Genomic DNA, 15,258 nt, shown 5'->3' with positions numbered 1-15,258 from the left:
GTGAGACTACATAAAACGCTTCTTTGAAAGGTTTAAGTCATCGGCTGGCTTTTTCATAGAGAAACATAAGACTTTTAGGATGACTTGGCACTAGGCTCCTTTGTTCTTTTCCGAAGAAGCCAGTCGATGACTTCATTCATTTAAAGAAGCGTTTTACGTATTCTCACTTTAAAAGCTCTTTAAAAATATTATTAAAAAAAAATGTAGCGCTTCAAAAATAATTTAGAAAAATTATCGGCGGTTATATATAGCCCTGATATCTTTTGAATAATAATATTTTAAATATCCGTGATAGCCCTTCTAATAATCTAAAATAAAACATAGAAATTAATGACTATGGCGTCAATATTTCAGAAAAATTTTAAATAATATTTAACAAGTTAAACTTTTAAATCCTCCACCATTTTAAAGGAACTTTAAAATTTTTAAAAAAATCTGTCGAAAAATACCACTTAAATGAAAATCGTTATATGGGGGCTATAAGTGGACCTGCAAAAGAAACTCTTTTGTCATAGGCTGTAGTACCGACTCCGAATACGAAATTTGAAAATCATCAAAATACCGAATAAAGGGATGTGGCGTTATATGTGGGCTATACAAAGACGTGGACCTGCATAGATAATTTCCCTTCATAGGTTGTAGTACACATTACAAGCTTCAAATTTTAAATACGAAATTTAAAACAATTCCGGTCAAAAATGTCGCCTAAATCATCAAAATATCGGAAGCTACAGTTGTTTGGTGGCTACGCGATATCGTGGACCTATATAGACAATTCTCTTCAAGGGGGTGCAGTAATCAATAGGAACTCCTGGTGGGGATTTTGCGACAACTTCATTGAAATCTCTGGCTACAATCATCAACATATCAAATATCGGGGGTAACTTTATACGGGTGTGAGATCAAAAAACTGCAACCAACTTCAGACTGCTGTCATTTCTAAACCACTCGTCCGACAGCCGTTAAAATCATTTCAGTGACAGCTCACTTTATTGTTTACAAGCGTACAAAAGCGTTTTGATGAGCATTTTCCAGAAAAAAAAATAGTCGTGATGGAATCCAAGCGTGATAGTGTGATTTCTTTATATTTGGCTGGAAAACCAATAGTAGCTATCGTTAGAGCACTCCATAATTTACATGTGATTAGATCTTTTGTGTCTCGTACCATCGCTCGTTACTGGTAGGGTAGCAGGACGTTAAGGAAGTGGACGGAAGAAAACACCAACATCAGCAGAAATGGTTCGAAAAGTAAAGAAGCGACTTGATCGAAAACCGCGTCGCAGTGGTTGAAAAATGGCTTGTGAGCTGAACATATCGCAATATTCCATTCGGCAAATATTGAAATCCCAAAAAGAGGAGAGGGTATATATTATTTGTTACGGTCAAAACGTGCCTCATCGAAATAATGGTTTTAGAGCCTAGGTCTCTTTGAATCAAATCCGTTTCAAGACATTTGAAGTCGATCTAGCGATGTCCATCCGTCTGTCTGCCTGGCTGGCTGGCTGGTGCAAAAGAACTGTCGAGAGAGTATCCGATTTGGTCCAAACTTGGTATATGATAATATTATTGTCAAACTTAAATCATGTTCGGCGATGGGCAATATCGGTCCACTACTTATGACACCTTCTCCAGAAAATGTCGAAATTTAAAAAAAAAAAAAATCTTGCACAGAAAGAGAATTGCAAATATATTAATATTTGCATTAGTGCTAAGTCAGGTGCGAAAAAGGAGAATATCGGTCCATTCCATCATGTACCTTCCCCATAAAGGGTCAAAATCTTGAATAATTATATCTAATCAAAATGTGATGTAAGAGTCCGATTGTTTTCAAATTGCACACATCACAATATTTTTGTTATCTCAAGGCCTGGTGTGAAAATGGATTAGATCGGTCCACTCCTTCTGGTACTTCCTCCACAAAGAGTCAACATTTTGAATATCCATGAAACTCATAAAACGCGGAATGGACATCCTGTTCCATTAAGAATTTGTACTTCTCAATATTTCCATCAACACAAGATTTAAATTTAGGTCCGATTCAAAATGGACAATATTGGTCCGTTCCTTCCTACTCCATAGAGGGTCAACAATATGAATATTCATAACATAATTCAAAATATATTAATAAAATCGATCATTGGCTGAGTTTATAAATCTGTTGGCGAACCCCACTAATACTTTTTAACTGTTTTTTTTTTTTTCTGTTCTTTAAGGATGCTTTAAATTTTCTCTAACTTTGTCCCGGACCCTACAAGACATTTCAAATCTCTTAAAAGAAAAAGTAGAAATAAACAAAACAAACCGACCATTTTTTTAAATCCAAAAAAAAAAAAAATCACAATTATAGTCTTGATAAGCCTTCAACATTTTAATTAACAATTCCACGACTTTTGAACTCGGAGTCCTTCAGAAGTAATATTAAAACTGCTACGAATATAGCACTGATTTTCTGCTTAAAAAAATAAAATAAAAATTCTCAGGCATAGCCCACCTTTCTTTTAGTGAAGAACTTTCAAGGTCCTCTGATATAATTCAAAAAAAATATATATTTAAAAAAATCCACGATTACGACCTTGATAGCCCTTTAAAAGTTATAATTTTTAAATCCGCGATTATTGCCATGATAGCCCTCTACAATATATTTTTTTTTTTCACTTTAAATTAAATAGCCTCGATTTTCCTTCAAAATTTATATTTAAAAAATCGCAATTATAGCCCTGAGAAAGCTTAAATTTTTTTTATTAAAAACGTCCACGACTTTTGCCCTCAGAATCCTTAAGAAATAATATTGAAACAAGTAAAAAAGCAGTAATTTCGGCCGGGCCGAACTTTGAATACCCACCACCATTTAGAACGAATTTGAAATTTTTCGAAAAAGATAACATTTGCTAAAAATTCTGTTAACATTTTAAAATTCTGTTAACATTTTAAAAATACGACGTGCACCTACATAGGCATTGTTTGTCACAAGCCATCACCATATTCAAATTCGAAACGTGAAATAAGCGTAAATCGTCTAAATACCGTATATAAGGAGGTACTGATATATGGGGCCTATACGAAGACCTGGACCTGCATTGATAATTTTCTGCGTTAGGCTGTAGAATCCATTTCGAACTTCAAATACCAAATTTTGAAACAATTCCGGTGAATAATGTCGTTAGAATCATCAAAATACCGAATATCGGGAGGTACCGTTATACCAAGTCGTGCACCTGCACAGACAATTTTCTGTCTTAGACTCTAGTTTCCATTACAAACTTCAAAAACCTAATTTTGAAACTATTCCGGTGAAAAATGTCGCTAAAATCATCAAAATACCTAATATCGAGAGGTACCGAGAGGTCATATGGGGGCTATACGAAGGGATGGAACTGCATAGACAATTTTCTGTCACAGACTATAGTTTCCATTACGAACTCTAAATACGTAATTTGAAAAAAACTACGATGAATAATGACGCTAAAATCATCCAAATACCTTATATTGGGAGGTACAGTTATATGGGGGCTATACGAAGACCTTGACCTGCATTGATAATTTTCTGCTTTAGGCTGTATAATCCATTTCGAACTTCAATTGCCAAATTTGAAACAATTCCGGTGAATAATGTCGCTAAAATCATCAAAATACCGAATATCGGGAGGTACCGTTATATGGGGGCTATATGAAAACGTGAACCTACATGGCCCATTTACGAACTTAACCTGCCTACTGGCAAAATAAACATGTATTCAAAAGTTTAGCCTCCTATCTTAATTCGTTCGAAAGATAGCGTGATTACGACAGACAGACAGACGAACATGGCTAAATCGTCTTAAAATTTTACGCTGATCAAGAATATATATACTTTGTTGGGTCTGACATGAGTATTTCGAGGAGTTACAAACGGAATGACAAAATTAATATACCCTCCATAATATGGTGGAGGGTATAAAAAGTCCACGATTACAGCACTAATTTTCTCCTTAAAAATTTTAAATAAAAAATTCCTCGATCATGACTCTCTTGTCCTTCAATGAAGACAACCACCCATTTCTGTTTTTTTTTTCTAATGCTCTCAAACACACTCTTACCCAACAGCAAAGCTGTCCACTTGCCTTTCATCCTGCATTTACTTGATAAATTTTTAATGAATTTTATTTAACACGGACACACATAAATAAATAGTCAAGGGCGACATACATACATATCTCTATAAAAAATTGGTAAAGAGTCTCTACCTTGCATGTAAAACAGGAAGGCAGCATTCTGCACCGGCAACCTGTGAAGATGGAACAGCAACAGCAAGATATTGCTGAATGCCCAAAGAACGAGAGTCTAACTCGTTACCTATTGCATGCTTTCTTTGCCAGCAAGGACATTCAAGGATATAATTCTATAGGCCATACAGAATTTACAATGCGAAAACGGTTTGAAGGGCGCAGTTCATATTTTTTCTAACTGTTGTATTATTTTTTTATTCTTTACTTTATTTAAATACTGAAAGGATTTACTTGAGGAGATTACACTGAATCCTCATTGAGGGGAGAAAGGAATGAAAACTTACATTTGAATAGTCAGAGAAAGAAAAAAACTTGTTTTAACTAAAAGAAATTACAACTCTATTAAATTGCTTTCACTTTAAAAAGCTCTTAGATTAAACAAAAGCACCTCAGATCCTAGTGACCAGAAGGCCTATTACAGCACATCTAGGACCAGAATACAAATAGCAGCAGATTTCCGAAGCCAGAAAATCTAGTACAGTTCTTCTGGAGCGAGAAGACACCTCTTATAGGGCCAGAATCCTGCAAGAACTCTTCTGGACTGAAGTGACTTGCTACAGCTCTCCTATGTTACAGCTCTTCTATGGCCAGAATACCTGTAACAGCTCATCTAGGGTCAGAATACCTGTAACAGCTCATCTAGGGCCAGAAGACCTGTAACAGCTCTTCTAGGGCCAGAAGACCTGTAACAGCTCTTCTAGGGCCAGAAGACCTGTAACAGCTCTTCTAGGGCCAGAAGACCTGTAACAGCTCTTCTAGGGCCAGAAGACCTGTAACAGCTCTTCTAGGGCCAGAAGACCTGTAACAGCTCTTCTAGGGCCAGAAGACCTGTAACAGCTCTTCTATGGCCAGGAGACCTGTAACAGCTCTTCTATGGCCAGGAGACCTGTAACAGCTCTTCTATGGCCAGGAGACCTGTAACAGCTCTTCTATGGCCAGAAGACCTGTGACAGCTCTGAAGACCTGTTACAACTCTTCTATGACCAGAGGATCTGTTACAGCTCTTCTATGACCAGAGGGCCTGTCACAGCTCTTCTACGACCAGAGGACCTGTCACAGCTCTTCTATGACCAGAGGACCTGTCACAGCTCTTCTATGACCAGAAGACCTGTTACAGCTTTTCTATGACCAGTAGACCTGTTACAGGTCCTCTATGGGCAAAAGACCTGTCACAGGTCCTCTATGGGCAAAAGATCAGTTACAGTCCGTCTATGACCAGAAAACCTTTGACAGCACTTCAGGAGACATAAGACCGGTTACAGCTCTTCTAAGACCAGAAGACCTGTTACAGCCCTTCTATGACCAGAAGAATTTGTACAGCTCTTCTATGAACAGAAGACTTGTTACAGCTCTTCTATATCCAGGAGACCTGTAACAGCTCTTCTATGGTCAGGACAGCACTTCTATGGCCAGAAGACCTGTAACAGCTCTTCTATGGCCAGTAGACCTGTAACAGCTCTGAAGACCTGTTACAACTCTTCTATGACCAGAGGATCTATTACAGCTCTTCTATGACCAGAGGACCTGTCACAGCTCTTCTATGACCAGAAGACCTGTTACAGCTTTTCTATGACCAGTAGACCTGTTACAGGTCCTCTATGGACAAAAGACCTGTCATAGGTCCTCTATGGGCAAAATATCAGTTACAGCCCGTCTATGACTAGAAAACCTTTGACAGCACTTCAGGAGACATAAGACCGGTTACAGCTCTTCTAAGACCAGAAGACCTGTTACAGCCTTCTATGACCAGAAGAATTTTTAGAGCTCTTCTATGACCAGAAGTCCTGTTACAGCTCTTCTATGACCAGAAGACCTGTTACAGCTCTTCTATGACCAAAAGACCTGTTACAGCTATTCTATGACCAGAAGACCTGTTACAGCTCTTCTATGACCAGAAGACCTGTTACAGCTCTTCTATGACCAGAAGACCTGTTACAGCTCTTCTATGACCAGAAGACCTGTTACAGCTCTTCTATGACCAGAAGACCTGTTACAGCTCTTCTATGACCAGAAGACCTGTTACAGCTCTTCTATGACCAGAAGACCTGTAACAGCTCTTCTAGGGCCAGAAGACCTGTTACAGTTCTTCTAGGGCCAGAAGACCTGTAACAGCTCTTCTAGGGCCATACACACACATTTTTCTTTTTTAAATTTTACTGCCCCTCCTGAGTATCCAATTTCAACTACCTTGAAAGTTCACAAGAAATTGAGCAGAGCAGGAAAAATTTAAAAATCTAATGGAAAATCCAATTTACTGAGTGCTACCACGGCACTTGGAAAAGCGGAGCAACAGAAAAAAGTAATAATAAAATCATCAAGAACAACTGTGAACAACAAATGCAAATGTACGACCGACCGTTGTGCTGTGGGGGTAGGGGTTTTGAAGTACCAGTAAGACGTTGCCGATGCTGCTGTTGCCGCTGCCGCAGCTAAAAAGGACAAGCAATGGAAAACGACATTCACATAGAGACACACTGACATTCATTTATTCGACTGCATGCAAATTCATATCAAATATAAGTTATAGTCTCATGGCAGAGTGGTAGTAAAGGGAGGGAAGCCAGGGGAAAGGGGGGAGGGCAGTACATCAACCAGCCAAAACTGGATATTTGTTGCTTTATTTTAATTTAAGAAGAACTCATTTCGACCATGTGCTCTTCCTAAGCGAACGAAATTTTCAAAATGAAATCCTGATGACTACCTCGGTGTATCGAAACGTGCATAACAACATACCTTCAGACAAATATCGGCCATGGCGACGTTCTAAGGCAACTGGTATCATCATTCCGGGCAGTGGCATTGCTCCACATATGCATATCATTCTCGTGGAGGGAGGTCCATGAAATTTGGTTATAAATATTAAATATAATCTCGGCAAATTGAAACGGAACACATGTGTCTGTGGCAATTGTAATGGAGAAGCAATGGCAGCCATGGAAGATGGCAGTACGGCAGGATGGTAAAAGACCTTGCGGTAACTCAGGCAGGCAAGGCAAGGCATGGCATTAAAAACGAATTGAAACGAAATGGCCCAACGTGAAACGGTTGGGTCTTTCATTTTGGGGTTTTAGTTTAATTTCGTTTCGAAAGGCAGCCGAAGCCCGGCACTTTAATGGCATGTGATTTGTATCCTTCACGTAACGCAAGGATAATGAAATGTTTTTTGAGGGGGAGTGGAAGTAGGACATGTTTCCCATTTCATGTGTCATTTATTTAAAAACACAACCTACTTTGAATTTGTTTAAGGTCAAGGCAAGGTCTTGCCTGTCCCTTTCATGCCGATTATTTTATTAACTTCGCTGTCATTCCATTTGAATTTGTTTTTTTATTAATTAATGCAATTAAATAGTTAATTTAAGTTGATATTTAATTAAAACGGCCATTTGAAATCTTAATTAAGTTTTGTTAATTAAGGGTTGAAAAACATGAGATTTGTTCTGCCTGAGTGAATAGCCAGTATCTCACCTGCTTTAACAAAAAGACTGCCACAAATTTGTTAGACAAAGAAAAGCGCTGAAGAACTCTAAGCCATTGATGAGCAGTAAGACGATATCTGATCATAGAAGAACTGTATCAGGTCTTCTGGGCATAGAAGATATCTTCCGGACACAGAAACGCTTTAAAATTATGATCTGTAACAGGTCTTCTCGCCATAGGAGAGCTGTTACAGGTCTCCTGGTCATAGAAGAGCTGTTACAGGTCTTCTGTCCCATAGAAGAGCTATAACAGGTCTCCGGGTCATAGAAGAGCTGTTACAGGTCTTCTGTCCCATAGAAGAGCTATAACAGGTCTTCTAGCCCATAGAAGAGCTATAACAGGTCTTCTAGCCCATAGAAGAGCTATAACAGGTCTTCTAGTCTATACTAGAGCTGTTACAAGTCTTCTAGAAGACCTGTAACCGCTCTTCTGTCCCATAGAAGAGCTATAACAGGTCTTCTAGTCCATATAAGAGCTGTTACAGGTCTTCTGGCCTTAGAAGAGCTGTAACAGGTTTCCTTGCCTTAGAAGAGCTGTAACAGGTCTTCTGTCCCTTTCATGCCATAGAAGAGCTGTTACAGGTCTTCTGGCCACAAAAGAGCTGTTACAGGTCTTCTGGCCACAGAAGAGCTGTTACAGGTCTTCTGGCCATAGAAGAGCTGTTACAGGTCTTCTGGCCCCAGAAGAGCTGTTACAGGTCTTCTGAGCCCAGAGGAGCTGTTACAGGTCTTCTGACCCCAGAAGAGCTGTTACAGGTCTTCTGGCCATAGAAGAGCTGTTACAGGTCTTCTGGCCATAGAAGAGCTGTTACAGGTCTTCTGACCCCAGAAGAGCTGTTACAGGTCTTCTGGCCATAGAAGAGCTGTTACAGGTCTTCTGACCCCAGAAGAGCTGTTACAGGTCTTCTGGCCATAGAAGAGCTGTTACAGGTCTTCTGACCCCAGAAGAGCTGTTACAGGTCTTCTGACCCCAGAAGAGCTGTTACAGGTCTTCTGACCCCAGAAGAGCTGTTACAGGTCTTCTGGCCATAGAAGAGCTGTTACAGGTCTTCTGGCCATAGAAGAGCTGTTACAGGTCTTCTGACCCCAGAAGAGCTGTTACAGGTCTTCTGCCTATAGAAGAGCTGTTACATGTCTTCTGTCCTTAGAAGAGCCGTATCAGGTTTTCTGGCCTTAGAAGAGCTGTAACAGGTCTTCTGGCCTTAGAAGAGCAGTAACAGGTTTTCTGGCCTTAGAAGAGCTGTTACAGGTCTTCTGGCCATAGAAGAGCTGTTACAGGTCTTCTGCCTATAGAAGAGCTGTTACATGTCTTCTGTCCTTAGAAGAGCCGTATCAGGTTTTCTGGCCTTAGAAGAGCTGTAACAGGTCTTCTGGCCTTAGAAGAGCAGTAACAGGTTTTCTGGCCTTAGAAGAGATGTTACAGGTCTTCTGGCCTTAGAAGAGCTGTAACAGGTTTTCTGGCCTTAGAAGAGCTGTTACAGGTCTTCTGGCCCCAGAGAGCTGTTACAAGACATCTGGCCTCAGAAGAGAAGAGATGTAACAGATCTTCTGGCCAACGAAGAGCTGTAACAGGTCTTCTGCCCATAGAAGAGCTGTAACAGGTCTTCTGCCCATAGAAGAGCTGTAACAGATCTTCTGGCCATAGAAGAGCTGTAACAGATCTTCTGGCCATAGAAAATATGTAACAGATCTTCTGACCCCAGAAGAGCTGTTACAGATATTCTGACCCCAGAGGAGCTGTTAAAGATTTTCTGACTCCAGAAGAGCTGCAACAGAACTTCCGACCACAGATGACCTGTAGCAGAACTTCTGACTCCAGAAGAGCTGTTTCAGTTATTCTGACCCCAGAAGAGCTGCAACAGAACTTTTGACCCCAGAAGACCTGTAACAGAACTTCTGACCCCAGAAGACCTTTAACAGATATTCTCGCTCCAGAATAGCTATAAAAGATCTTTCTCTTCAGAAAAGCTGTACCAGATTTTCTCTCTCCAGAAGAGCTGCAACAGATCTTCCCTCTCCAGAAGAACTGTAACAGATCTTCTCTCTTGAGAAGAGCTGTAATTTGTGTCTTTACCACTCTAATAACAATTGTGCATCTTCCCTACCATTCCAGGAAATTTTTCACGAACATGCCACGCACTTGCGTATCCTCAAGGAACACGAGGATGCTGGGGCCATTGTCACGTCCAATGTACCCGAACGCTTGAAGAACAATTTAATGGCCAACTTTCGTAACGGCAGTCGCCACGCCCCCTATTTCATTTATGGTGGGCATGGCAGTGGCAAAAGTGCCATTATGACTGCCCTGTATCGCGATGTCAAGACTTGGTTCCAGCCGAATTGTCGCATACATCGTGTCATCCGTTTCGCCTCGGCCACACCCCGCTCAGCCTACAATTTGGAACTACTGCGTGTCATCTGCCAACAAATTTCAATTATCTACAACATACCCGAGGGGTATCTGCCCAAGGATGCCTCCTTCGATCCGCTCTACATTAACAATTGGTTCCAGAATCTGCTGCGACGCATCGAGGACATGAACAATGATGTCCTGTTTCTCTTCATCGATGATCTGCATCTGCTGAATCCCCTCGACTGTGATATTGTTGCGGCCCTCTCCTGGTTGCCCACCTCATTGCCGTGGAATGTTCAGTTGATTTTTTCCACCACAACGCCGGTGGAACAGTTGAAATTCACGCCCATGCAAAGGGATCGTTTCAAGTCGACGGAATATCTCTTCGATTTGTCGGTGGAGGAAAATCGCACAGTGCTGAAGAAACAATCATTGGGAGACAATAATTTATCCTTTTGTCAGTATGTGGAGCAGCAGTTCGATCAGCTGGAGAAGCGCTATGGTCGTAAGGGTTTTGGACGATTGGCATCGTATTTGACTCTCTCGGAGTTTGGTTTGTCGGAAACGGAGCTGTTGGAGTTACTCATGCCCATCGAGGATCCGGAGGCCCAAATCGAAACGGAAAAGGGGAACTTTTGTTTCTCGTCGCTGAAGAAGATACACAAGGAAATGAGTAGGTCCAAGGAAATCCCAACTAACTTATTGTTGTTGTTAATTCTTCCACGCTTTTGATTTTTTTCTCCTTCTCTTTAGGTTTCCTCTTGCGCGACAAAATCATGTCGGCCAAGGTCTTAATACACTGGCGTTATCCTTACTGCAAGGAACTGACCCGCTCCCGCTATTTGGACGCCAACAGCATTCGATCGATGCACATTGCCATAGCAAATATATTTTTCCCCGCCGAAAATGATGACCAGGACGAGGAGGAAGACGACGATGATGACGACAGCACGGAACGTGATGGGGACAGCGATCGCCAGTCATTGGCCAGTCAGACGACCATCAAAGATAAGGACAACTCATCGGCCGGTCGTAAATCGTCGGCTCCCCATCACAACGATGACACGTCGACATTTTACAATCCCATGGCCGCAGATGTGTCGTACAGCATGCGCCACGTTGAGGAGAGCTGGCATCATTTGATGCGTTCCGATGATCTGGATAAATTCAAACAGATCGCTGTGTGCAATTTTGATTTCCTACTGGCAGCGGTAAGTCTAGTCTATTTTTTACGAAGTAAAAATTCAAGGAAAGGGTAATTAAGTGTTTTAGCCAGGCACGTAGGCACTCAAAAAAAAATTACAAAAAACAAGTTAAAAAGCAGTTTGAATAAAACAAAATCTATTAAAAGTTCTGTTAAAATGTTAAAAATACCGACTATAGCCGTTATATTGGGGTCTTTACGACGTGGACCTACATAGGCATGTTTGCCGTAAGCCATTACCATAAATAAAATTCGAAACGTGAAATAAGCGGTGAATAATGTGGCTTAAATCATTAAATCATCATTCGTACAAATATAAGGGACATTTCACAACCATCGCCAAATCTCTAATACAGGTATCATCGGTAAGCTAAATATCAAATTTCAGAATTTTCTCCCTATCCCTTACCTTTTTTACAATTGTAGTACACATTTCCGAAAGCACCTCTATATGTCTAGGCTCTACACCTGAACAGCGACCTTTGTACCAAGGGTGAGATAAAAAAAACTGCAACAAAGTCAAACGCCATTATTATACCCTCAGCCATATAGCTAGAGAGGATGTATATCATTTGATACGGCCAAAACGTGCCTAGTTGAAATAACGGTTTTAGACCCTAGGTCTCTTTGGACCAAATCCATTTCAGGACATTTGGAGTCGATCTAGCGATGTCCGTCCGTCTGTCTGCCTGGCTGGTGCACACGAATGCTATCGAAGGGAGTATCCGATTTGGTCCAAACTTGGTATATCGTAATCGTATCGGAGACGGGCAATATCAGTCCACTCCTTCTAGTACCTCCCCCACAAAAGGTCGAAATTTTCAAAAAATATATTTTCTTCACAGAAAGAGAAACGATAATCCGATTTTCTTCAATTTCGCCAAACCTAATATTTGCATCAGTACTTCTCCATTAAGTACCTCCCCCACAAAGGGTGAAAATTTTGAATAATTATAACTCTTATAAAATACTATGTAATAGTCCGATTGTCTTCAAATTACACGCATCACAATATTTTTATTAACCCAAGGTTTGGTGGGAAAATGGAATATATCGGCTTACTCCTTCTGGTATCTCCCAACCCTACAAAGGATCAAAATTTTGAATGTCTATGAATCATGAAACATGCGACTCAGACTTGGTCCATCTCAATATTTCTGTCAACACAAGATCTCTTTTTAAAAATGGTAGAGATCGGACCATTCCTTCCGATACCTCGCCCACAAAGGGTCAGAGTTTTGAATAACCAAAAGATCATAAATTCCGAAATAAGCATCCGGTTCTCTTCAAATTACAAACATCAGAATATTTTTATTAACCCATGGTCTGGTATTAAGATGGAATGCATCAATTTACTCCTTCCGGGAACTCCCCGACAAAGAGTCAAAATTTCGAATATCCTTGAAGCTCATAAAACGCGAAATTAACATCCGACTCCATTCAGACTTGTCACATCTCAATATATATATCAACACAATATTTTTTATAAATATGGTAGAGATCGGAACATACCATCGAGAATTAACACACCCCTCCCAAAAAAAAAAAAAAAAAAAGGTTTTAAATTATCCAAACGATTATAAAATCCGAAGCAAGCATCCGGTTCTCTTCATACTTCACACATCCTATTATTTCTACTAACACAAGATCTGCTGTGAAGATGGAGTGTATCGGTTCACGCCTTTTGGTACCTCCCCCACAAAGAGTCAAAATTTCGAATATCCTTGAAGCTCATAAAACGCGAAATTAATATCCCACTCTATTCAGACTTGGAACAGCTCAATATTTCTATCAACACAATATCTGGTACACCCCCACAAAGGGTTTAAATTTGAAATATCCATGAACCTCATACACCTCAATATTTCCATCAACACAAGATCTGTTATAAAGAGGGAAGAGATCGGACTTGACATACTAGCTTCTAGACTCAATTCGGTCGTAAGTGCCAAATGTCATCCCATTTGGGCAAATATTAGACGTTTGGTACACAATAAAAAAGTAAATCGAACGAACTTATATAGAGGAGATATATCCAAATCCGGACCGATCTCGATAAAATTTAGCAAAGGTATTTCTGAGCTGTGTTTGATATATTTCCCCAAATATTGTTGTTAGAGAGTGCATTTTACGGCTGCGGAGGACTAAAATAACAAATCGGATGAAAAATATATATGGGAGCTATAGCTATATCTGAACCGATTTCAATCAAATTTGGCATATTTATTTTCAGGCCTAATTTGGTTGTATGTGCAAAATTCCATACTATTAGGGCTGATATTAAACGTTTGCTGCACAATAAAAGGCAAATCACACGAAGATATATATGGGAGCTATATCTAAATTTTTACCGATTCTCTCCAATTTCAATAGGATTCGTCCTTGGGTCAAACAAATGATTTGTACAAAATTTCGTCTGGATCTGGTAATAAATGCGAACTGTACTTTGGACGGACGAACGGACAGACAGACGGACGGACATGCATAAATCGACTCAGAATGTGATTCTGTGCAGATCATATCTGGGACCTCAAGCACACTTTAATATTTTCTAAAAATTATCACATATCTCATATAAGCTGAACTAAGTAGTCGTTATGGTCCAAACCTTGAACGGCACAATATTTAAGTCATATATATTTAGGTCCGATACGAAATGAACAATATTAGCCCATTCCTGCGGAACCTACTCCATAGAGGGTCAATCATTTGAATAATCATAACAGAGCTCGAAATATATTTAAATAATCGCACATTGGCTGAGGGTATAAATCTGTCTCCCAAAATCGACTGATACTTTTTGAAATTTTAGTAACCATTTTGACAAATATTTTTATATATCCAGTCGTTTCGACCTTTTCCCACCCTAGATGTCGCTCATGATCAAGTTTCGAATTCTAGCTTCTCCCTGTGCATTTAGTCCTTTTTTTAGCACAACATCTGTGACCCTTAAGCTAAAAGGTATGAAAATATCCCCCCATAGCTTCCCCTCTTACTAGCATACATAGAAGCCCGTAAAAATGTTATTAATTTATTCAAACTAGTTATCAACATTTTAGCAACTATAGCAATTTATTTGTCCGGACAATAACCCCTTCAAAATTTCCCCGATATCTGTTAACTTTGTAATTAATTTTCAGGTAAATTAACTGTAGTTGTCAAACTTCAAACAAAAACGGAAAATTGTGTAACGAAAAAATTTACCCCCAAAACATCGGTGCATTTTATGGCAAAAGTTTTTGGCAGAAAAAAAAACAGAAACAAAAAAAGCAACCAAAAACAGATCCATAAACAAAAACAACAAAAGTTATGGCTCAACATTAGCTACAGAGCCCCATGCAGGTTCTGTTCTCGACAGGGTGAAATTAAAAAACTGCAACCAACTTTAGACTGCTATCATTTCTAAGCCACTCGTCCGACAGTTGTTAAAATTATTCTAGTGACAGCTCGTTATATTGTTTATAAGCGTACGAAAATATTTTGGTGAGAATTTTCCAGAAAAAAAGTTATTCGTGGTGGAATTCAAGCACGATAGTGTGATTTCTTTATATTTGGCTGGTAAGCCATTAGTGACTATCGTTAGAGCGCTCCAGCATTTAAATGTGAATAAATCTATTGTGTCTCGTACCATCGCTCGTTACCGATTACGTGATACTGGTAGCGTAGCCCGACATATGTCAAGGAAGTGGAGGGAAGAAAACAGCAACATCAGCAGAAATGGTTCGAAAAGTAAAAAAGCGACTTGATCGAAACCCGCGTCGCAGTGGCCCAAAAATGGCTTGTGAGCTGAACCTATCCTAATATTCCATTCGGCAAATATGAGCTCGGGGTAAAGCCATTGAAATTTCAAAAAGTGCAAGAACTTACACCGCAACAGTAAGAAAATTGACTCAAAAGAGCTAAAGAGTTGCTTCGAATGCCAAATTTCTCCGATGAGAAATCATTCGTTGTCCAGCAGTT

The 15,258-nt window shown here is 39.8% G+C and overlaps 1 protein-coding gene across 1 annotated transcript in view; it reads left to right on the top strand.

Moving 5' to 3' along the window:
- Positions 1-15,258, top strand: part of LOC101890010 (protein qui-1) — a 306,956-nt gene that overhangs the window by 200,846 nt on the left and 90,852 nt on the right. Inside the window, exons 10-11 of the mRNA XM_059125663.1 lie at positions 9,855-10,767; positions 10,848-11,305. Coding sequence (XP_058981646.1) covers positions 9,855-10,767; positions 10,848-11,305 — 1,371 coding nt within the window. The remainder of the gene's footprint in view (positions 1-9,854; positions 10,768-10,847; positions 11,306-15,258) is intronic.

This window comes from Musca domestica, unplaced genomic scaffold (genome assembly GCF_030504385.1).
Source record: "Musca domestica strain aabys unplaced genomic scaffold, Musca_domestica.polishedcontigs.V.1.1 35, whole genome shotgun sequence".
NCBI lineage: Eukaryota > Metazoa > Arthropoda > Insecta > Diptera > Muscidae > Musca > Musca domestica.
The sequence above is the reverse complement of the archived record's forward strand: the minus strand, read 5'-3'. Positions and strand labels throughout refer to the sequence as shown.